The sequence below is a fragment of the Schistocerca nitens genome, chromosome 6, assembly GCF_023898315.1.
Source record: "Schistocerca nitens isolate TAMUIC-IGC-003100 chromosome 6, iqSchNite1.1, whole genome shotgun sequence".
Taxonomy (NCBI): domain Eukaryota; kingdom Metazoa; phylum Arthropoda; class Insecta; order Orthoptera; family Acrididae; genus Schistocerca; species Schistocerca nitens.
This window is the reverse complement of record NC_064619.1, coordinates 541,524,519-541,548,838: the sequence shown is the minus strand read 5'-3', so window position 1 is coordinate 541,548,838 and position 24,320 is coordinate 541,524,519. Positions and strand designations below refer to the sequence as shown.

The window sequence follows — 24,320 nt, the reverse complement described above, 5'->3', positions numbered from 1 at the left end:
TCCTTTGTGATGTAACCTAGTAAAATCTAATTTCTTTTCAGGCTGTGATACTGTGGTGGGATGTTTTGATTCTCACTGTGATTGTAATGTGTGGTAATTATTGCTTTTTGCCCTCACTGGAACTTATTGCCAGCAACAGAGAACATAGACTGCAATTATTCCCAACAGCACTTCCATGTCTCTTATCAATGGAGGGATGGAAAGATATTTTGCCACAGGTAAAGTAACAACAGTACATACATAAGTCTCCTTAGAAATGAAACAATATTTTTGTCAGTTATTCGAAATGACCTTTCTGCTTGTAATGGATCTCTGGGGATCCTGGTTAATGCAGGAATAATTTTGGTAGATAATGTTTTGCATATTGTTGCAGCTAATGTATTTTTGAACTTCTGTATCTTCTTTCCTCTCACTTTATGTGCCAAGAAATCTTCAGAAATGTGGATTGACTTGAATAGGGTAAAGAATACTGCTCCTCACAACACATCTGACACAAGCTTCACGTCATTTTATTGCCCTCACTATCTGCATGGGAAAGACCCAAAACACATGGTCAGTTGGGAAAATATATTATTGAATAGAAGATTTAATGAACTGATTTGGCTAAATTTTCTTCAACTATTATTAATTTTAGTCTGTCTGTGATATTAAACAAGGTAATTTGATTCACTCAGGTCAAATATTCTGTGTACGTTCATACTGTCCTGTAGTCAAGAGCCCAGCTACTTATTACTTTTTACAATAGCTATTGGAGAGAAAGAAAAACAAAAGGCAAGCAGCTGAATTCTTCTCACCAATGGGCTGTGTGTTAACATTTTGTGGAAATTTCTCCAGTGTTTGGAGAAGACTGTTTCCAGTGCAATGCTATGCCATGTTCAACCGCTTAAGAGAGGTAACTTTAGTCTTGAAGGTGCACTATTCTTAGATCACCGATCAGTGGTCACTGAAAGAATGGTGCTGTGCTACAAAAATTGTTTGAGGAAGACTGGTATGTGTCATACTACTAAATAGATAAATACTTGTGTCTTTCTAGCCCTACAATTTATGCCATTCTGCTAAACTACATCAAAGTGAGAAAATTTGTTGTGAGTACCATTCCCGATGATACAGTAACATTAAGAAAAACAAAAAATCCCTCATTTTGCTACAGAACTAACACTGTTATAGGCAATAATTCCTAGATTTATTAATTGAGTATTTCCAGCAAGTCACCAAGTAAGAAGTAGATATTTGGAAATTGACAGTCTATAACTCCAGTACGTTGATGTCATAGAGGCACCTAAAACCATCCATGTGAGATAGAGATGAAACAGACAGTTCCTACAAAATGGAAAAACTTCTGCATATTGGTCAAATATCTCTAATGACTGTTTAGCTGCAGTGACCTTCAAAGTTCTGTAGCACATCCTGTAGCCCTGATCTTGCTCCATGTGGTGTTGTGTTCCCATAAGAGAAGTCTTGTTGAAAGAATAGTGATTTTCTAAAGATTAGAGCTGCTAGCAAGAACTGACAAATGTTACTAGCTAACAGAAGATGAACATACAATTGGTGTTGAAGAATAATGAAATACATAGTGCAATGGATTTTATTTTTATTTTTTCTTTGAAAAGTAATATGAATGGCTCTGTATTGTAAATATCTGCAATTGTCCTTTGCATATGTACACTTGTCAAAAGAAGATAGCAATCTTTGTGTTGTAAGAACAAATTAATTTTATGAGGACTGTTATTCCCACATAGTAAATGGGATTTGACAGACTAGAATCCACATAGAAAGATGATTAATAAAAACATGGATACTTGAATATAATTTTAGTTTATTTCTTATGTTTTACATTTTCACTGTTTTCATATGTAGGTTTCTGTTGCATGTGTACAGGTTATTGAAGACTTCTGTACTGGAATAAAAAGTTCTGACTTTGACTGAAACCAATGTGTAAAGTTTATTTGCATCTCATGTCATGGGTGTTAGTCACAGTCATTTTGTCTGTGTTCATTTCTTTCGAATGCAATTTATCAGAATATTTGGGTTCATAGATGTAACTGTTACACGATGTTTGTGCTGAACAGATCTTGACATTGTCTCTATACTGATAGCTGAAAGTGGTCTTGTAAAGTTAATGCTTTGTTTCAAATAGAAACGGAAAACAATAACAGCATACTATAATAGAAGGAATGGTGGCTTTTTTCACAGTAGCTGTCTCCCGTCGTTAGTCACAATTTGTTGTCATTAAAGTTTACTGAAGTAGCCAGCAGTGGCTGCTTTCTTCCTGTTAATTAACTGCTGTGCAAAACTTAAGGATGAACGTAATTTTGACATGATGTGTTACTGCCAAGTAATATAGCATGAGGAAACTTATACCACACTTAGAAAGAACTGCTACAGTATAGAACAGAAGGCAACTGAAAGAAATAAACAATGAGATGAAAAGAAATGACAATTTACTTCAAAGATAGTAATTACACTGTAGTCATTGGACCATCATTAATCATAGTGATTTCAGTATAATTATTGTCTTTGAATAAAAGTGTCATTTCCATTCGCACATTGCACATTTCATTCAGTTACCTTCTATACTCTACTGTAGCAGTTCTTCCTCTGTAAGGTCGAAGTTTCATCAGACTATATTATTTGATGGTGAAACATCATGCAACAATTATTTTTGTCTTTATGTTTTGCACAGCATTGTATATAACTTGACTCATTCCACAAATCCATGAAAGCTGCGCCTCCAACATCGGATCCTGTTATAGTATAGCACTATTGTGGCATCAGTAGTACATTACATTAACCATGTGTTAACTTGTTAATTATGGCTGCAAGAATTTTTATCACTTGCACACAGCTAAAGAAAAACTTTAAATTATTAATTATTGAAGAAGCAGAGAACATTGAAAATCGTGCAACAGGAAGAAAGTACAATATGAGGGAGGGTTGTATTCATGACTAGAAAAAAAAAAAAAAATAATGTGGCTTCAAGAAATGAATGATCGCTGGGCTTTTCATGGCCAAAAATTGAAGCAGCTGGACCTCGATAAAATGCTATGTGATTATGTAGATGAAAAGTGACAATATGGATGCGTGATGACTAGTGAAATGTGCCAACTCAAAGCATTGCTTTTAGCCAAAGAACTGGGCATTGCCAGTTCCAAAGCTAGCCAGTGTTGGCTATCAAGATTTTTCAGTCAAAATGGATCGAGCTTCCAGAGGAACATTACCATCTCTCAATGGCTTCCAGGTGATTAAAAGGAAAAAGTAGTGAATTTTCATTGCTGTATCATAAATTTGTGCTGTGAACATTCCTGTACATTATCGCAAATTGGTAACATGGATCAGAAGTCAGTCTGTTTTGAGATGCCGCTCAACACCTAGAAACAGGAAAGTAGAATCCAGCATTATGATACAAACTGGCAAAAATGAGAAGCAAAAGTGTACAGTAATATTGTTTGTAACTGGTGATGGACAAACGCTACCACCTTACGTGATATTTAAAGGGGAAACTATTCTGAAAATATCAGTGAAAGACATATTGATGAGAGTGAATCAGAAAGGATGGATGGCCAGTGATCTTGTGGTTGGCTGGGTAATGCATGTTGGGCAATGTCAACCCAGTGGGTTACTGAATTTATATAACTTGTTGGTCCTGGACAGCTTTTATGGACATATAATTCAGAAAATGTAAGACACGTTACATAAAGAAAAACTGACTTGATCATTATCCCTGGAGATCTAACATTAATCCTGCAACCACTAGATGTTTGTTTAAATTGATCATTTAAAGCTGCACTTAAACAGTAATATACACAATGGTGACAGATGAAAACTACAAGTTCATGCTGAGTGGAGAAACCAAGTGGCCAGATATATGCCAGATTTGTGAGTGGGTGAAATGTGCCCGGGTCTCCATTCTGCTACCACTAGTGAAAAAGAGTTAAAATAATGTGGTATTACAAATACACTGGACAGAACTGAAGATGATGTGCTATGGGAAAATGGAGATGACAACAATGATTCTTCCTCTAGTGATGACAATAAAAGTGATGCCAAATAGAATCATTACATTATAATATCTTTTGTAAATAAAATACAAGTTAACCCAGTATTTCTTTTTTTCCTCCCTTAAAATTAGGGTGCGCAGATTATTTGATAGCGTGTATTGTTTACATATATATGGGTCATTTTGTATGTTTAGCATGCTCTTTTTGTTTGACGAGCATATGTCTTGAAGCAAAATCTTTGAGTGCTATAACCATATTCAGTTTATGAAATAATTTCATGACCATTCAGTGAAAGAAATAATATTCTTTAAGATATGTAAATGTGACATAAAGTTAAATATTAAAATATTTGAAATATAAAATAGAATAATTTATTACTTGTATATTATGTAAGCAGTTGCTATTTATGCAAAATCTTTCTATTCCATCTCTTAAGAAATTGCTGCTTTCATAAAATGTGATTAATGCAATCTGGATCAGTGCAGTAGCAGTTCCTTGCCTAGCTTGCTAAAATTGCTTTCGCTTACAGTCTACCGGCAGGAGTACTTTGGGCTTATTTCACAATTGTGAAGACAGTCTGGTCCCTTTAATCCCCCAAACCAACCGACCAACAATTGTGAAGAGTTTGGGGAAGGCACAGGGATTGGCCTTCCACCAAGATAACACATTCATAGTGTCATCACTTCAATCATGCATGTTCAGATAACTCTGGAGTTCATCTTTATATTTAGAAGTTGATGACAGAGCGAAGTGGTGCAGTGGTTAGCACACTGGACTCGCATTCGGGAGGACGACGGTTCAAACCTGCGTCTGGCCATCCTGATTTAGGTTTTCTGTGATGCTCCTAAATCACTTCAGGCAATTGCTGGGATGGTTCCTTTGAAAGGGCACGGCCGATTTCCTTCCCTAATCGGTTGGGACTGATGAACTTGCTGTTTGGTCCCCTCCTCCAAATCAACCGATCAACCTTAGAAGTTGATGAACACCAGCTCTGGAATTTCTTTAAGGGAGAGGGTATGTAATATTGTTTCTGTTTTTCCGCAACTATGCTATCTAGCTTCTGATAATAAGTATGTTCTCCACCTCCCCCTCCCCCCTCCTTTTCCCCCTCTCATCTCTTAACTCAGTTACAGCAGTTTGTTGAAACATGGATGAAAAATTTAGCCACATAATGAAAGTCTTGTAGTTCATTAAAGATGTTCTATTTTAGGAAGGTTTCTGCACATCCTTTCAGCAGTTTTGTTAATGCATTGTTATCTTCACTTTAGTGTGAGTCTGGTAACCTAAATGCCCACAGCACTACAAAAGGTAGGGTCAGTTTTGTTTCACCATCCAGGTCATTTATGGCTTCTTTAAAACATTCCAGAAAATTAATAATGCAATACATTACATCAAACTGATACGAAGATATCATCCCCAGTTTGTTTTTATCCAGTAGCAAATCCTAACTGTCACATTTTTTAAAAATGAAATGATTTCAACATCACGCAGATGCTGTTCCATCTAGGTTTAGCATGTTATGTAATTTTCTTTTTAATCCTACCACCAAAACAGATATTTTCATATTTTGTACAGTTTTACATATTTTACGGATGGAGTTGCGAATTTTAGGCAACTCTCCACTAAGGAACTTTTCATTCAACATGTACATTAATGTGGTGTTTATGCAGTGCAGTGCACTGCACTTGTCAGACATGTGTGATATCGAAAAGTTTTCTTTTTGTTCAGCCCTTGATCCATTGCAGATGTGACTTTCTTAATTCCAGAAGAGTTACTATATATCTGTCTCTGACAGTGTGACATATTACTCCATAAGAATATGTGTATTTCATTTTATAAAATCTTTGAAAGGGCATGTCTGACATCCTTCCCCATCCTTCCCTAATCCGATGGGACCGATGACCTCGTAGTTTGATTCCCTCCCCCAAATCAACCAACCAACCATATCACACACAACAGATGTCTCACTTTCTTGATGAATACTTCAGGAGTAGAGTTGTTGCATTGGAATATTGAAAATTTACTGGCACAGTGATGGGGTTGACCTCCATATCCGCTCGATCTGACTTCTTGTGATTACTTTTTGAGGTGCATATCAAAAGACATTGCTTACCATAACCGTCTCACTAACACACTGGATGAGCTTGGATCAGCGATCTGTGTTGCGTCTGGATCCATTTCCATAGAGACGCTAAATGACGTGACAGATTTTATTGTTCATTTGTGCCGCTGTGAGTGGTGGACATTCAAAAAGACTAATATGATTGCAAAGACTGGATGCAGAAAATGGGTTGTCAAATCTCTGAAGTACAGACTCTACAAAAAATTCACGGAATCCAGGTATTTGTGGCTCCAGTTATGAATATATCAGTGTATCTGATTCTCTATACATGGAGTGCATAGGGGCCTGAAGATGAAATTAATGAGATACCAAAACTGCTAATTTAAATAAAATAACAACTTCTGAAAATATACAGTTGTTTGGTGATTTTTCTTTGGTAAATATCTGACCTACCGCTGTCCAGTATCCATGATGGATCTACAGAGATACAAGGATTAGTGACTACAAAGTCATTGTTGGGAGACTCACTTCCACCAAAAATAAGTGCAAAATATAGCTATTTAAAAAAAGCAGGTAGAAATTCACTTTTACACCTTTCTAAGAGACAGTCTCCACTCCTACCAAACAGACTATTTAATCTTATACCGAATGTTGCTTAAATTCAGAGAATTTGTGTCAGTGATAATTCAGAGGTTTATACCAAATGAATAAATAAGAGACAGAACATGGTACCCAAAATAGGTCAGAACATTGCTGCAGAAGCAATGAAAAAAGCCTGCCAAATTTAAAAGAATGCAAAATCTCCAAGATTGGTGATGTTTTACGGGAGCTCAGAATTTAGCACAGACTTCAATGGAAGACACCTTAAATAGTTTCCACAATGAAAGTCTTTCTCCAAATCTAGCAAATAGAGGGGATTCTGGTTGCATGTGAAGTACACCAGTGGCAAGACACAATCAAAACCCTCAGTGCATCATAGCAATGCTAATGTTACCATAGACAGTGCCAGTAAAGCAGAGTTGCTAAACATGGTTTTTTAAAATTCCTCCACCAAAGAAGACAAAGTAAGTATTCCAGGATTTGAATCAAAAACAGCTACCAATATGAGTAACTTGGAACCAGATATACTCAGTATAGTGAAGCAATTGTATACCAATTAAGTTCCTTTCAGCGTATGTTTATGTAATAGCTCCAGAATTGGCCATCATATACAACTTGCTCAATGAAAGATCTGTACCTGAAGACTGAATAGTTGCACAGGTCACACCAACACTCAAAAAAGAAACAGGAATAACTCGCTGAATTACTGATCCATGTCACTGACGCCAATTTGCAATAGGACTTTGGATCATGTACCATGTTCCAAAATAATAAGTATCCTCACAGAAACAGTCTATTGGCAACATGAATTTAGGATATTGTTTCACAAAAACACAGCTAACTCTTTATTCATATGAAGTAATGAGTTCTACTGTCAGGGGATTTCAAGATTTCCGGAAGGGTTTTAACGTCATTCCACTCGAGCAACATCTAATCAAATTGTGTGCCTGTGATGAATTGTTTCAGTTGTGCAGCTGGATTCAGGATTTTCTGCCAGAACAGCCAGTTTTCTGCAGTAACTTGTGTTCATGTCGGACTTCATTCACTTTCCAAGGACACTACTCTGGATTTGATCTATTGCTGTAAATTTCTGAACTTCACATGCAATTTAGCGATAGCACCTTTGTGTACACTGATGGCTCTAAGACCGATTGTGGTGTTGGGTATGCCTTCATCATTATCACCGACCATTTTTAGTATCAGCTTCCAGAACTGTGCTCGATCTTTACAGCAGAACTCTTTGCTCTATATCAAGCCACCCAATATCGGTGGCCGTTCGGTTCTAGGCGCTTCAGTCCGGAACCGCGGGACTGCTGTGGTCTCAGGTTTGAATCCTGCCTCGGGCATGGATGTGTGTGATGTCCTTAGGTTAGTTAGGTTTAAGTAGTTCTAAGTTCTACAGGACTGATGACCTAAGATGTTAAGTCTCATAGTGCTCAGAGCCAAGCCACCCAATATGTTCGGTGACACAGGTTTTTTAATTATGTCATATGCTCCAATTCTCTCACTGCCCTTCAGAGCCTCTGTGTGCTGTACACAGTCCATCCCTCAGTGCAGCGGGTCCACAAAAGCTTCCACTTGTTTGCTGTTGAGGGAACCACCATGTTGTTTATGTGGGTTCCAGGTCACACCGATCTGACAGAAGTGAGGCTGCTGATGCTGCTGTCAAGGCTGCAGTCCTTCTGCCTCGGCTTGCTAGCTCTTCCATTCCTTTGGATGATTTCCGTGTTGCCACCTGTCAGCAGATGGTGTCTCTTTGGCATCACCACTGGTCTCCTCTTCATGGGAGCAAGATCTGGGGAATTAAACCTCTCCAAACAGCTAGGCCAACCTCTTCTCGGCCCTCTCATCATGTGGAGGTGCCCAACACCCAACTTAGCTAAAATGATTTAGCTAAGTTGGGTGTTGGGCACTGTCTTTTTAGCCATTGCCCTTTGTTGAGTGGTGAACCCCCGGCACCTTGTATTCATTGTCATCAACCTTTGACAGTTCACCATTTCCTGACCCAGTGCTCTTTTAAACTGTTTACATTGCAGTGTATGTTTACCATCTAGGTTATCAGCTGTTTTAACAAACAAGGCGTGGGCTATCAGTTGTGTTTTACTCTTTATCTGTCATAGCAACATGGCGAAGGACATTTAATCTTTGGTTAGGGACCTCTGCTGCCTCTGTGTTGTATTTTGCGGACATTTCTCCAAGAGGACAACCTTGTATTTAGCTCCTAGCTCTCTTTCTTTCTGTCCATTGGGCTTTCCATATAGTTGCTTTTACTTCTTGGCATTCTAAGGTTATGACATAGGTGCTTAAGTTTTTGGGCAAAAAGTGGGAGTCATTCATTGCTGGTCAATGGTTTTGTTTTCTTGTTAGCTTATTGCTTTATAGTAAAAATAATAGTTTATTGTGTTTGGATGTTTTTACCAATACGAAGCACAACTTCATAGACATAACAGCTGTCAATAAATTCTACATTGTTATGTAGCCTGGTAAAACAGAAAATGCTACACTGTATTCAACCAACAAACAGCAGTAAAAATAAAAACTAAACTGCCACTGACATTTTTTCATGTGACCACCAATGGAAAAAGTGAAATATTATGCAAAAATGCTTCTGGGAACTATTCAAAATCTCTTATAGTAGACTGGCTCGAGCCATACTAAAGGTAAAACTTACAGAGCTTCCAGATGACAATCCCTCTTTTATCAAACATGCTATATAAGACCTCACAACACAAGCAGGAGATACCGGAATATTTGAATATTAGACTTCTATATGATTGTATAAAGAACATGTTGAAAATTAAGGAAAAGAGCCAGTTGCAGAAAACATCTGTTGTAGAACTTTTAACGAGTTCCGCTTGCATTTCCACACTCCTCACAAAGACACTTGTGTACAATGTGACACATTTGCTGATAAACTCAGGCAGTCAACAGATGAACAAGAAAAGGCTCAGCTTCAGCAGCACCACAAACTGCATCTACGTAAGGATCAGGCTTCATGGGCATTTGTAACATAATAATTTTATAGAAGATAACACAATGTTTTCTTAACACAGACACCTGGCTATCCCCTATGTTCAGTACCACAATGTTTTAAACAACACAAGTTTGGGAACACACTGGGTACACAATGTGTTGTTAATATAGTTTCATTTGTAGCCCGTGTGGAAGGTACCACTAGTTTCTTTTGGTAGCAGGAAATGATCCAAGGCCATGTCATGACCTTGCGGATGCACCTGTCCAACATTGTTTTTAATTTCAGTATTGTGTAGCCACATCATATACCATAACACTGTTCAATTTTTCTTACATTATTTATTGCACAAAAGTTTTGTTAAAAATGTCTGTGCAATCTGAGCCTAAGGCTGAAAAAACTTGGGAGTCCATGAAAGTAGACGCTGAAAAATCACTTTATAGTAGCTCCCACTATGCCCTGGTTTTTATTTCAAAAAGCCTCTATCCTTGCCTAGAGTCGCAGGCCAAGTAATATATTATGAATGTAGTTTATATATTTACAGTTTGTGTTGTATGAGCTGTTACCAAAAGCAGGATTCATGTACTGCTGAGATGAAGTGACTGGATCTTAAGGTTCCCAAAAAAATTGGTGCCTCTTTGGTCAGACACATCAAAACGACAGCTCCATCAGCAAATCATGAATATGAAGAGAACAGGAACTGGAAAATAGCCATGACACTAATGTAATTAGTTTTAAGTGAAAGAATAAGACTGAAATCATGGACCAAAATTTAATGAAAAGTGATCATTCCTATCTTCCCGATGATAGTGATTTTGCTTAACTAGAAAATTGCGGCAATACCCAATAGATGTTTTGTCCCAGTGATTGGTACAATGTTATTGACAAGTCAACGAAAAAAAAATCCCTTTCATGTAATGACAAACAGTGACTTCCCGTCTGTGGGAAAATTGTAATCAAGTATCAAAAGAAAAACTGATACTGTAAAATATGCAGTGTCATGGCTAAAAATGCATTGGATTTGCTACCAGAATAGCGAGTCATTCATATGTTTCACATGTTTGTTTATTAGCTGTTCAGCATGTTTACCACGCAATTGGCTTCGTCAAAATACATTTTACACATTTCATAAAATTATAGTTGTTACTATTTTTTACATTATACATTATGCATACATATACATACATCTTTTTAGTAGTTAGTAATTTGTACATTTTACTCACATCATCAGTTTACATATACATAAACACATAAACTTCTTACTAATCAGACAATTTCAGCAATAATCATTATATAGTTTACATTCAAGAATTAATTATACAGTTTTACACATTTAGTTAATGATAGTTGCATTATTTCATTGTTTATACATTCCTTTCAAATTTCAAATTACTTCCAAGATATTCTTCAATTGAATAATAAGCTTTATTTTTGAGCCATGCGTCTAATACCTCCTTAAATTTGAAGTGGGTGAGGGTTTTGACGGATTGTGGCAGTTTATTATATAACTTTAGACTTAGGTGTTTGTGACTGTTGTGTATCAGTGACAGCCTAGAATACGGTATATCAAGCATGCAGTGTTTCGAGTGCTGTGCAAATGTAAATTAATTCTCTGTGTAAATTGTTGTATATTTTCTTTTGCGTATATTAAGCAGTTATACATATAGAGACTTGGGAGTGTCATTATGTTTAATATACTGAAGTGCTCCTTACAGGTTTCTCTTGGACTCCATCCTTGTAAACATCTAATTGCTTTTTTTTTTTTTGCCATTTGAATACACAGTTTGTGCCTGGTGAATTACCCCAGAACAGAATCCCATATTGTAGCTGTGACTGAAAGAATGCATAGTAGCAAAGCACCAATAAACTTTTACTGACAGAATATCTTAGTTTATACAGCAGATATATTACGCATGCAAGTTTGCCTGTCAAATAGCTTATATGGTCATCCCATGAGAGCCTTTGACTATTTTTAGTCCCAGTAGTTTGACACTGTGACTGTCTGCTTTCCGTACCTTCAGATTAGAATAAATTTCCTCTGTTTTTGTGTTGTTTATACACAACTCTTTAGCAATACACCAAACCCTACATTTTTCAAAAAGTTCATTATTTTTCTTTACCACCTCTTGCATGCTCTCACCTGTGGAGATCATGGTCATATCATCAGCACATAAAACATTTTTGCAGGCTATATAGTTTGAAAAGTCATTAACATAAATAATAAAGAGGAAGTGTCCAAGAACAGAGCCCTGTGGAATTTCTCTCTTAATTTTCATTAGATCTGACCTTTCATTGTTCACATGCACTGACTGTTGCCTGTGGTTAATGGTCCTGTAGTGTAATTTTTGTAATTTGATATTTTATTGTCAGATTTGACGGAGTGACAGTTGTGATAACAAAGGATTATTAACAACAGAAGCAAACAGCAAAACAGCTTATAGTATAAAAGTCCTAAACCTACACTACATTATACTACAATGCAGGGTGACAGCAACCATCGGTGATATATGGACATGGTCTGAAGATGGAAATGTGGCCAAAATGGATACATCACAGTAAATACATCACAAACTTCTATAACAGCGATTTGGATTTTATTATATAATATCTCTCCTATGCTGTGGGCCCATTGGATCATAAATTATTGGCTTTACATGTTTAAACAATGGAAAACCCAGGATGGAAAGTTCCTACTTACCATATAGCAGAGATGCTGAGTCGCAGATAGGCACAACAAAAATACTGTTACAATATAGGCTCTCAGCCAACAAGTCCACACTGTGGCTCATTTGCCAGAGGCAGCAGTTGTGTGTGCGTATGTGTGTGTCTGTGTGTGTTGCGTTTGCATGTGCGGACTACTGGACAGTAGTTAGTGGGTCAATGTCGCTACCTTCTTGTAAACAGGTCTGACCTGTGCTTTCTTCTAACTACTTTTTGTTACAAGGATCTATGTAATTATGAATAAATGAGGAATCATGTGAGAGTGATATAAACAGCCCCAGTCAACCACCTTTGGGTCAACCTGTGGCTTTGAAATAGGAATCCAATTAAATTGTACAATTTATTCCAGAAAATCCCTTTTATAATATAACGAAATTCTTGGATTAACTAGTGTTAGCATTACACTTCAAAACATCAAATGTCTGTAATTATATATCTGCATGCAGTCTCTGCAAACCACTGTATGGTGCATGGCAGAAAGTACCTTGTACCACCACTAGTCGTTTACTTTCCTGTTCCACTATAAAAAATAGAGTGAGGGATAAACAACTGTCTATATGCCTCCATACAAACCCTAATTTCTCTTTTCTTTTTTTACTGGTCCTTATACAGAATTTATGGTGGCAGCAGTAGAATTGCTTTGCAGTCAGCTTCAAATGCCAGTTTGATGAATTTTATCAACAGTGTTTCATAAAAAGAATATCATCTTCCCACCAGGGATGACCTTTGAGTTCACAAAGCATTTCTGCATGTTGCTCAGACCTAATGGTAACAAATCCAGCAACCCATGTATTCATCAATCCGAACGAATTCAAAAGTAATAGCAATGTACATGACTACAACACTAGGAGAAAGGGCGATCTTCACTACTCAAGGTTAAATCTAACTTTGGCTCAGAAGGTGTAAATTACGCTGCCACAAAAGTAAAAGTCTTTGGTCACTTACCTAATAGCATAAAAAGTCTGACAGATAGCCATATAGCATTTAAAAGGAAATTAAAAGAATTTTTTAATGGCAACTCCTTCTACTCATTAGATGAATATTTGGATATAGTAAGTGGGTAATTTCCCAACCCATACAAAAAAAAAAAAAAAAAAAAAAAAAAAAAATAGAAAAATAAAAAAAATTAAAAATATTGAGTGTCATGTAATATTTTGTCTAATGTAATATCTTGTATAGACACCTTTTATTAACCTGACACGTTCCACATCATTACGAAGTGTCGTATTCATGATCTACGGAACAAGTACTAATCTAATCTAATAGCTTTGATGTCTTCCTTTAATCTGACCTGGTGGGGTTCAAAATACTCGAGCAATACTCAAGAACAGATTGCATTAGCATTCTATGTGTGGTCTCTGTTATAGATGAGCATTTTCCTAAAATTCACCCAAAAACCTAAAGTTACCATTTGCTTTCTCAACTACCACTCTTACATGCTTGTTCCATTTCACATCAGTTTGCACCATTATGCCTAGATATTTAATTGATGTGGCTGGGCAAGCAGCACACTACCAATGCTGTTTTCGAACATTGCATGACTGTTTTTCCTACTCACTTGCATTAACTTACATTTTTCTGTGTTTAGAGCAAGCTGCCATTCATCACACCAGGTAGAAATCTTGTCTCGGTCATCCTGTATCCTCTTACAGTCATCCAGTGACAACATCCTCTGGTACACCACAGCATCATCAGCAAACAGTCGCACATTGATACTCGTCCTGTCTCGTCAAATCATTTATAATACAGAGAATAGAAGTGGTCCTGTCACACTTTGGGGCCACTCTTGACAACTCCATATTCCTAGATTTTCCAAAAGCTTATGATGAGATGATCCACTGCAGACTGCTGCTGAAGGTCTGAGCATATGGATTAAGTTCCCATATATGCAAGTGGCAAGTGGCTCGAAGACCTTTTAGGTGATAGAACCCAGTACTGTGTCCTCAATGGCAAGTGTTCATTGGGAACAAGGGCTGAACAACACTGTGCAGCTGTTTGCTGATGGCACTGTGGTGGACAGGAAGGTGTTGTCATTGAGTGACTGTAGAAGGACTTAGACAAAATTTCTAGTTGGTATGGTGAATGGCAGCTTGCTCTAAATGTAGAAAAAATTAAGTAAATGCAGATGAATAGGAAAAACAATTCTGTAATGTTTGAATACAGCATTAGTGGTGTGCTGCTTGACACAGACACATGGATTAAATATCTAGCCGTACTATTGCAAACTGAAGTGAAACAGAACGAGCACAAGGGGTTGGTAGTAGGGAAGGTGAATGGCCGACTTTGTTTTATAGGGAGGATTTTGGGAAAGTGTTTCATCTATAAATGAATCAAACCTTGACTCATCATTATCCATTACAACCAGGTAATTCCTATCCATTTCTTGTGTTCACAATGAAGGAGAAATAGTCCGACTAAACAGTGAGATTATTTTCCCAGTCCACCAAAATTTCATGTTTGCATTGCTTACATTCCAAATCCTGGAACTGTTCCTAATATAGTACATTTGTTCACTAATAAGGTACGTTCATTACGGAAATCATCATTTGGGGTGGTAAGTCAAGGGAAATACAGCAAGGTTGCACAAGGCAGAAATCAACAAAGAAATGTCAACAACAGACAAAATTTGTAAATCTGATGTGGTAGAGAGGGATGCTGACAAAAGAATAGCAGACCGATAATAGAATGAAAAGTACAGAAAGAAAAAATAAGGCAAGGAAATGAAGTATGAAAGTGGCCTTCAAAACAAGAAATAAATAAATATAAAATGACAGCTGACGGAAATGGGACAAAAATGAAGTAAACAATCGCGAGTGATTATTGTTAAAGCCACTTGACTAATTGAAATCAAGCACATGCTAAGTACATTCAATGAAGGATGTCTGGATTTGGCATTAGTAAGAAGCCCTGTTGTACTAGTTTTGCAGTGGTGGCAGTCAAAGAGATATGAACCATATGGCAAGAAATGGTTTGAGGAGGAATATTGCATCAACATAGATGTGTTTGTTATAAGGGTGTCAAAAACCTATACTTGATGATATGAGCTTCATTTCAGGTCATGCCTTTTCACGTATGCAGCCATTTCCTTTTCTCTCCATTGTTTTCTGTTTCTTTATGATTGTTTTCAATTTAATTTTTTTTTATGTTACAGAATCTTTTGTGTAACTAGCCATTTTGTGTTATGTAAGCTTTTATTTTTGTTTTGTGCTTTCATTTTTTGTACTTTTCAGATTGCCTTTTTTATGTCTTCGGATTTTGAATTTGTAATGTTGCTAGAATTTTGTTGTTAATTGTTGTTTCTTGATGTCCTGAAATCTAGTGTTTACAATAGTTTTTTCTGTTCATACCTGTGTTTGTTGTCCCCCAGTATGTAGGAGTGTTTTGGATCTCCATGTGACTGTAGACTCATTTACGAGATACTTTTTTCTTACCATCAATTTTTGAATGTATTAGGTATTTCAGAAGTATGTTTGTGGTTTAAAACTATGCAGTTCTTGTTAACTTGGGTTTCAAAATGTGTTTTTGTTATTGTGGTTAAAGACTCCAATACATTCTATCCTGTGCAAGCCTCTTAATCTCTGCAAGCTACATACATTTGAATCTCTTCACTGTAGTCAAGCCCTGTGCTCCCTCTACAGTTTTTAACAACCAAAACTTCCCCCCCATTACCAAATTTATGATTTTTTGATGCCTCAGCATGTTTCCTGTCAACTGATGCCATCTTTTTGTTAATTTGTGGCATAAATTTCTACTTTGCTAATTTGATTCAGTACATTAGTTATCCAATCTACCCAACTAATCTTCAGCATTCTCCTGTAGCATCATATTTCAAAAGCTTAGATTCTCATCTAGTTGTTGTTGTTGTTGTTGTGGTCTTCAGTCCTGAGACTGGTTTGATGCAGCTCTCCATGCTACTCTATCCTGCGCAAGCTTCTTCATCTCCCAGTACCTACTGCAGCCTACATCCTTCTGAATCTGCTTAGTGTATTCATCTCTCGGTCACCCTCTATGATTTTTACCCTCCATGCTGCCCTCCAATACTAAATTGGTGATACCTCGATGTCTCAGAACATGTCCTACCAACCGATCCCTTCTTCTAGTCAAGTTGTGCCACAAACTACTCCTCTCCCCAATTCTATTCAATACCTACTCATTAGTTATGTGATCTACCCATCTAATCTTCAGCATTCTTCTGTAGCACCACATTTTGAAAGCTTCTATTCTCTTCTTGTCTAAACTATTTATCGTCCACGTTTCACTTCCATACATGGCTACACTCCATACAAATACTTTCAGAAATGACTTCCTGACATTTAAATCTATACTCGATGTTAACAAATTTTTCTTCTTCAGAAATGCTTTCCTTGCCATTGCCAGTCTACATTTTATATCCTCTCTACTTCGACCATCATCAGTTATTTTGCTCCTCGGATAGCAAAACTCCTTTACTACTTTAAGTGTCTCATTTCCTAATCTAATTCCCACAGCATCACCCGACGTAATTCGACCACATTCCATTATCCTCATTTTGCTTTTGTTGATTTTCATCTTATACGCTCCTTTCAAAACACTGTCCATTCCGTTCAACTGCTCTTCCAAGTCCCTTGCTGTCTCGGACAGAATTACAATGTCATCAGCGAACCTCAAAGTTTTTATTTCTTCTCTATGGATTTTAATACCTACTCCGAACTTTTCCTTTGTTTCCTTTATTGCTTGCTCAATATACAGATTGAATAACATCGGGGAGAGGCTACAACCCTGTCTCACTCCCTTCCCAACCACTGCTTCCCTTTCATACCCCTCGACTCTTATAACTGCCATCTGGTTTCTGTACAAATTGCAAATAGCCTTTCACTCCCTGTATTTTACCCCTGCCACCTTCAGAATTTGAAAGAGAGTATTCCAATCAACATTGTCAAAAGTTTTCTCTAAGTCTACAAATGATAGAAATGTAGGTTTGCCTTTCCTTAATCTTTCTTCTAAGATAAGTCATGGGGTCAGTATTGCCTCACGTGTACCAACATTTCTACGGAATCTGAACTGATCTTCCCCGAGGTCGGCTTCTACCAGTTTTTCCATTCGTCTGTAAAGAATTCGCGTTAATGTTTTGCAGCTGTGACATATTAAACTGATAGTTCGGTAATTTTCATATCTGTCAACACCTGCTTTCTTTGGGATTGGAATTATTATATTCTTCTTGACGTCTGAGGGTATTTCGCCTGTCTCATACATCTTGCTCACCAGATGGTAGAGTTTTGTCAGGACTAGCTCTCCCAAGGCCGTCAGTAGTTCTAATGGAATGTTGTCTACTCCGAGGGCCTTGTTTCGACTCAGGTCTTTCAGTGCTCTGTCAAACTATTCACGCAGTATCATATCTCCCATTTCATCTTCATCTACATCCTCTTCCGTTTCCATAATATTGTCCTCAAGTACATCGCCCTTGTATAGACCCTCTATATACTCCTTCCACCTTTCTGCTTTCCCTTCTTTGCTTAGAACTGGGTTTCCATCTGAGCTCTTGATATTCATACAAGTGGTTCTCTTTTCTCCAAAGGTCTCTTTAATTTTCCTGTAGGCATTATCTATCTTACCCCTAGTGAGATAAGCTTCTACATCCTTACATTTGTCCCCTAGCCATCCCTGCTCAGCCATTTTGTACTTCCTGTCGATATCATTTTTGAGACGTTTTTATTCATTTTTGCCTGCTTCATTCACTGCATTTTTATATTTTCTCCTTTCATCAATTAAATTCAATATTTCTTCTGTTACCCAAGGGTTTCTACTAGCCCTCGTCTTTTTACCTATTTGCTCCTCTGCTGCCTTCACTATTTCATCCCTCAAAGCTACCCATTCTTCTTCTACTGTATTTCTTTCCCCCATTCCTGTCAATTGTTCCCTTATGCTCTCCCTGAAACTGTACAACCTCTGGTTCTTTCAGTTTATCCAGGTCCCATCTCCTTAAATTCCCACCTGTTTGCGGTTTCTTAAGTTTTAAGCTACAGTTCATAACCAATAGATTGTGGTCAGAGTCCACATCTGTACCTGGAAATGTCTTACAATTTAAAACCTGGTTCCTAAATCTCTGTCTTGCCATTATATAATCTGTCTGATACCTTTTAGTATCTCCAGGGTTCATCCATGTATACAACCTTCTTTCATGATTCTTGAACCAAGTGTTAGCTATGATTAAGTTATGCTCTGCACAAAATTCTACCAGGTGGCTTCCTCTTTCATTTCTTAGCTCCAATCCATATTCACCTACTATGTTTCCTTCTCTCCCTTTTCCTACTCTCGAATTCCAGTCGCCCATGACTATTAAATTTTCATCTCCCTTCACTACCTGAATAATTTCTTTTATCTCATCATACATTTCATGAATTTCTTCATCTTCTGCGGAGCTAGTTGGCATATAAACTTGTACTACTGTAGTAGGCATGGGCTTCATGTCTATCTTGGCCACAATAATGCGTTCACTATGCTGTTTGTAGTAGCTTACCCGTACTCCTTTTTTTTTTTTAACTGCATTACCCCTATTTGATTTTGTGTTGATAACCCTGTATTCACCTGACCAAAAGTCTTGTTCCTCCTGCCATCGAACTTCACTAATTCCCACTATATCTAACTTTAACCTATCCATTTCCCTTTTTAAATTTTCTAACCTACCTGCCCGATTAACAGATCTGACATTCCACGTTCCGATCCGTAGAACGCCAGTTTACTTTCTCTTGATAACGACTTCCTCTTGAGTAGTCCCCGCCCGGAGATACAAATGGGGGACTATTTTACCTCCGGAATATTTTACCCAAGAGGACACCATCATCATTTAATCATACAGTAAAGCTGCATGCCCTCGGGAAAAATTACGGCTGTAGTTTCCCCTTGCTTTCAGCCGTTCGCAGTACCAGAACAGCAAGGCCATTTTGATTAGTGTTACAAGGCCAGATCAGTCAATCATCCAGACTGTTGCCCCTGCAACTACTGAAAAGGCTGCTGCCCCTCTTCAGGAACCACACGTTTGTCTGGCCTCTCAACAGATACCCCTCTGTTGTGGTTGCACCTACGGTACGGCTATCTGTATCGTTGAGGCATGCAAGCCTCCCCACCAATGGCTAGGTCCATGGTTCATGGGGGGGATTCTCATCTTAACTTTTCATAATCCATTTTTTACTTCTGTACAGAGCCACACATAAAACTTAAATATTTCATGTTAAAAATTCCTCTTTTCTGAGAAATGTTTTTCTTGCTATTTCCAATCTGCAGTTCACATTGTATCTATGTCAGACATCATCCGTTATGTTGCTGGACGGTTAACTTAACTAATCTAATACTTTTAGGCCTATCTCCTGATCTAATTCCCTAACCTCACCTGATATAATTTGATTACATTCCATTACGTTCAACTGGACCGCCAACCTTTGCTGTCTCTGACAGAATTACTATACCATCAGAAAACCTCAAAGTTTTAATTTAATCTCCTATCCACAGTTTTCCTTAGCTTCCTTCATAGCTTACTCAATGTGCAGATTGAATTTTGCAATGTCGAGTCAGCTCTTCTTGGCGGCGACCTCAGGTAAGTTCTGATGCTGCCTTGAGGCATGGCATTAATAATACTGAACTAAATGTTGATGTACACTGACTGAGTGGAGCCGTGTATCTGCTTATATGCACATTTGGCAGATGGATGTTCAATTGTGAACTACTTGTGTGACATTAGACCGAAACATAACGTAATCCATGTTGTGTTCACCCTTTGTGACATCTGATCATAACTATGTGGCTTCTCTCTGGAGGCTGGCATTTCCATGCATGCCATGTCTTGTATCTCTGGAGGACACAGAAATCTACAAATGCTGTAGATGTAGGTTATTCTTTCTTCAGCATGTCTTCTAAGACAGGTCTTATTGGTAGGGTCAGTATTGCCTTGCATAATCATACATTTCTCCAGCACCCATACTGATTTTCCCCGTGTTTATCCTCTACCAATTTTTCCATTTTTCTGTAAGTAATTCATCATTGTTTTGCAACTGTAATGTATTAAACCTATGGCTCCGTCATATTCACAGCTGTCAGCACCTGCCCTATTTGGAAATGGTATTATTACATTATTTCAGAAGTATGGAGACATTTGTCTGTTACATGTATCTTATATTAGATGGAATGGTTTTGTCAAACTCTTCTTGCAGTATCATATTTTCTGTCTTATCATCATCGTTGTCTTCTTCCCTTGCTCTTAATATTTATACAGGTGTTTCAATTTTCCCCTAAGGGCACTTCAGTTTCCCTGTAGGCATCATCTATTTTTCCCACAGTCTTCCATGATTCTACGTCTTTACATTTCTCCTCTAACTCTTCCTGCTTTTCTAATTTGCAATTTCATTCACCTGATTTTTTTTTTTTTACATCTGTGTTTTCTTTTGTCTGTTTCATATTTGCATTATCTCCTTTTGTCAATTACATTTAGTATCAACAGTACAGAGGAAGCATTGAGCAGCAGACAGAAACATTTAAAATCGATTTAAATGCAGACTAAACTATCAGACACAGTCCTCCTTCAGATTTAGGAAAACACACACACGTAGGGTGGGGGAAGATGGCTTAGCACTGCCTTTGTTAATTATGTGTTGGGGCAGACTAGTGGGCTGCTAGCCACAGCATTGGTGGCTGTAAGACTATGCAGTTGTGCCGAGGGATCTGAAGCATGTGTGAGGCATGAGTGGAAGCAGAGAAGGCCGCAGAGGCAAAGGCTGCAGGGAGAGTTTCCATCTGCACAGTTCAGAAAAGCTGGTGTTGATGGGAAGAATCCAGATATTACAGGCTGTGGAGCAGTCTCTGAAGTCAAGCCCACCATGTTGTGCAGAAGCTCAGCAATTGGGTGGTCCATTTGCCTCTTTGGTCACAGTATGGCAGTGGCCAGTCAAGCTAACAGACAGCAGTGTCTATTGTATTCCCACTTAGAATGTCACACATTGGTTGCAGCTAAGGTGGTAGACCACATGGCTACTTTCACAGATTGTCCTGCCTTTGATGGTGCTGGAAATGCCTGTAACGTGACTGGAGTAGCTGGCAGTAGGAGGGTGTATGGAACACATCTCACATATAGGTCTTTTACTGGGATGTGAGCCATGGGGCAAGTGATTAGGAGCAGCAGTGGACAACAATATTGTGTAGGTTGGGTGGTGGGTGGAATACCATTGGGAGTTGGGTGGGGAAACTATTAGGGACACTATTTCTCATTCCATGTAGTTGAAACCTGGTGGAGAAATTGATTCATTGCTCCTGTCCTGGGTGGTACAGAGTCATGAAGGAGACACTCATTTGTGGTCAGTCAGTGGGTTTGTGAGGAACAGTAAATGACTGGCGGGACAAGTCATGGAATGTGTGTTTCTGAACAAGGTGCAGAGGGTAATTATGGTCTGTGAAGGCCTCAGTGGGACCTTCAGCATATTTGGAGAGGGACTGCTCATCACTGTGAACAAACTTAGTGGTATGGAATGGGTGACAGTTGTTGAAAAGAAGTCATCATTGGCAGGTCTGATGTGAATGGGAGTACTTAATATGGAGATTGAGATTGAGGAAGGTGGCTTATTGGGCTGAGGAGGACCAGGTGAAGCAAATGAGGGAGAAAGTGTTGAAGTTCTGGAGGAATATGGATAGGGTATCTTCACACTCGGTCCAGATCATGAAGACGTCATCGGTGAATCTGAACCAAGTGATGGGTCTGGTGTTCAGGGAGCTTAGAAAGGATTCCTCTAGGTAACTCTAAATTGGTGTAGGATAATGCCACCTGGGCACCCATGGTTGTACCACAGATTTGTTTGTAGATGATACCTTCAAAGGAGTAGTTGTGGATGAGGATACAATGGGTCATGGTGACCAGAAAAGAGAGTGTAGATCTGGAGTCTGTTGGTCATTGCAAAAGGTAGCATTCAGTCGCAGCAATGTCATGGGCATTGGGAACAATAGTGTAAAGGGAATGGCATCAACAGTGACGAGGAGGGTGCCATGTGGTAAAGGGAGTCTTGGCAGAGGAAATGGTTAATGTTTCTTATGTAGGAGGGTCGACTGTGTAGTAGACTGAAGGTGTCTGTCTTCAATGGCACAGATTCTACCCCTGGGGGCGCAGTATCCAGGTGCAATGTCCCAATTTTCCATTGTTTAAATTCAATATCTCATGTGTTATCCAAGGATTGCTAATGGGCCTTATTTTTTCCTATGTGATCCACTGCTGTTTCATCCATTTCATAGGTCAAAGCTACCCATTCAGTTTCTGTTGTAATCTTTTCCCATTTCAGTCAATTGTTGCCTAACACTCCCTTTGAATCTTTCAGCAACTTCTGGTTCTTTCAATTTATTTAGATCTCTTCTCCTTAATTTTATACTTTTATGCAGTTTCTAAGTAATAAACTAAGGTCACATTAGTCTTTGGAAATATTGGGCATTTTAAAATGCGGTTTCTGAATCTCTGTGTTACCATTACTTGTTAGACAGTCTTTGTTGCACCTATCTGTGACTCAACATCTCCGCTTGTGGCGAGAAGTAATCCATCCTTTCAATACTTGTCATTATTCCATTGTTTGATTTTACCATTGTGTAATCTACCTGAAACTTTGCAGGGTATCCAGATCTGTCCCTGATGCACAACATTTTTTTTATTATTTTTAAATCAAGTGTTAGTTGTGATTACATTGTGTTCCGTACAAAATTCTACCAGGCAACTTCCTATCATTCCTCTACCCAGTCCACATTTTCCTTCTACCAGGTAGTTTTCAGTCCTTTCCCCCAATCCATATTCTCACTCTCTTTCTGTTCCTACTATCAAATACTAGTCCACCATCTCAATAAATATGATATCTGAATAATAATTTACTTTATCTCATAAGACATTCTTTCAATCTCTTTATCACATGTATAGCTGGTGGTGTATAAATTTTTACTACTGTGTTAGTATTTTGTCTTACCTGTGCTATGATAATCCGGTCACTATGCTGTTCATAGCAGCTCCCCTGCATTCCTATTTTCTTATTCATTATTAGACCTAATGCCGTGTTACCAAGGTTTGATATTTTCTGTTTATCTTGTACTTATTCAATCAGAAGTAATGTTCTTCATGTTACTGCATTTCACTAAATTTCTACTACATCTAATTTCAACCTTTGCATTCTCTGACTTACCAAAGTAGAGATCTAACATTCCAGTCTTGAACCCATAGAATGCCAGTTTTGTTTTCCTTGATGACAACTTCTCCTTGAGTGGTCTCCATGCAAAGATCCAAATGAGGAACTGTTGTACCCATGAAGATGCCATCATCATTAAACCATTCACTAGTGCTGCATGTCCTCAGGAAGTGTAATGGCTGTATTTCCCCCTTGCTTTTAGCCATTTGCAAGGCTGTGTTGGTTAATGTTATAACACCAGATCAGCTGATAATTGAGACTGTTGCTCCTGTAAATACTGAAAAAGTTAGTGCCCATCCACAGATACTATGTGTTAGTCTGGGCTCTTCACGCAGTACTGTTTCAAGGCTCAAGCTGTACAAGTGGTTTATGGCAATTAGTAGCAAGAACTGAAACAGTTGATAGTTTTCTAACATAAACATGGGTCCAGAAACAAGCATTTAGCAATATAATTGCAAATGTGTGGTTAAGAGCTGCCACTGACTTCAGTATCAAATCAATCAAGTAAACATTCCAATTAAGTCCCCATCTAATGAGGTTCAAATTTCAATGGCAGTCTTAACAGGAAATTTAATAATACTTAAGCATGTCACAATTTACTGTACTCTCAGGCCTGTTAAAGGAGATGTTGCATGTGTCTTCCTCACATTTGATGGCAACACTGGCCCAGTGTCCAGAGCGAGTTACGTATTCTTTCACACACACTCGTATTGTCTCATTTATCTTCACTAGATTGACAGTTCACTGTGCAAGATCTTCAGAAGCATCATTGGGAGTTCTGCACGCTTAATTTT

At 38.1% G+C, this 24,320-nt stretch overlaps 1 protein-coding gene across 2 annotated transcripts in view; it reads left to right on the top strand.

Moving 5' to 3' along the window:
• Positions 1 to 24,320, top strand: part of LOC126262282 (focadhesin) — a 298,944-nt gene that overhangs the window by 272,827 nt on the left and 1,797 nt on the right. For both annotated transcript variants that reach the window (XM_049958798.1, XM_049958799.1), the window contains exon 18: positions 42 to 218. In XM_049958798.1, the coding sequence (XP_049814755.1) occupies positions 42 to 218 (177 nt within the window). The remainder of the gene's footprint in view (positions 1 to 41; positions 219 to 24,320) is intronic.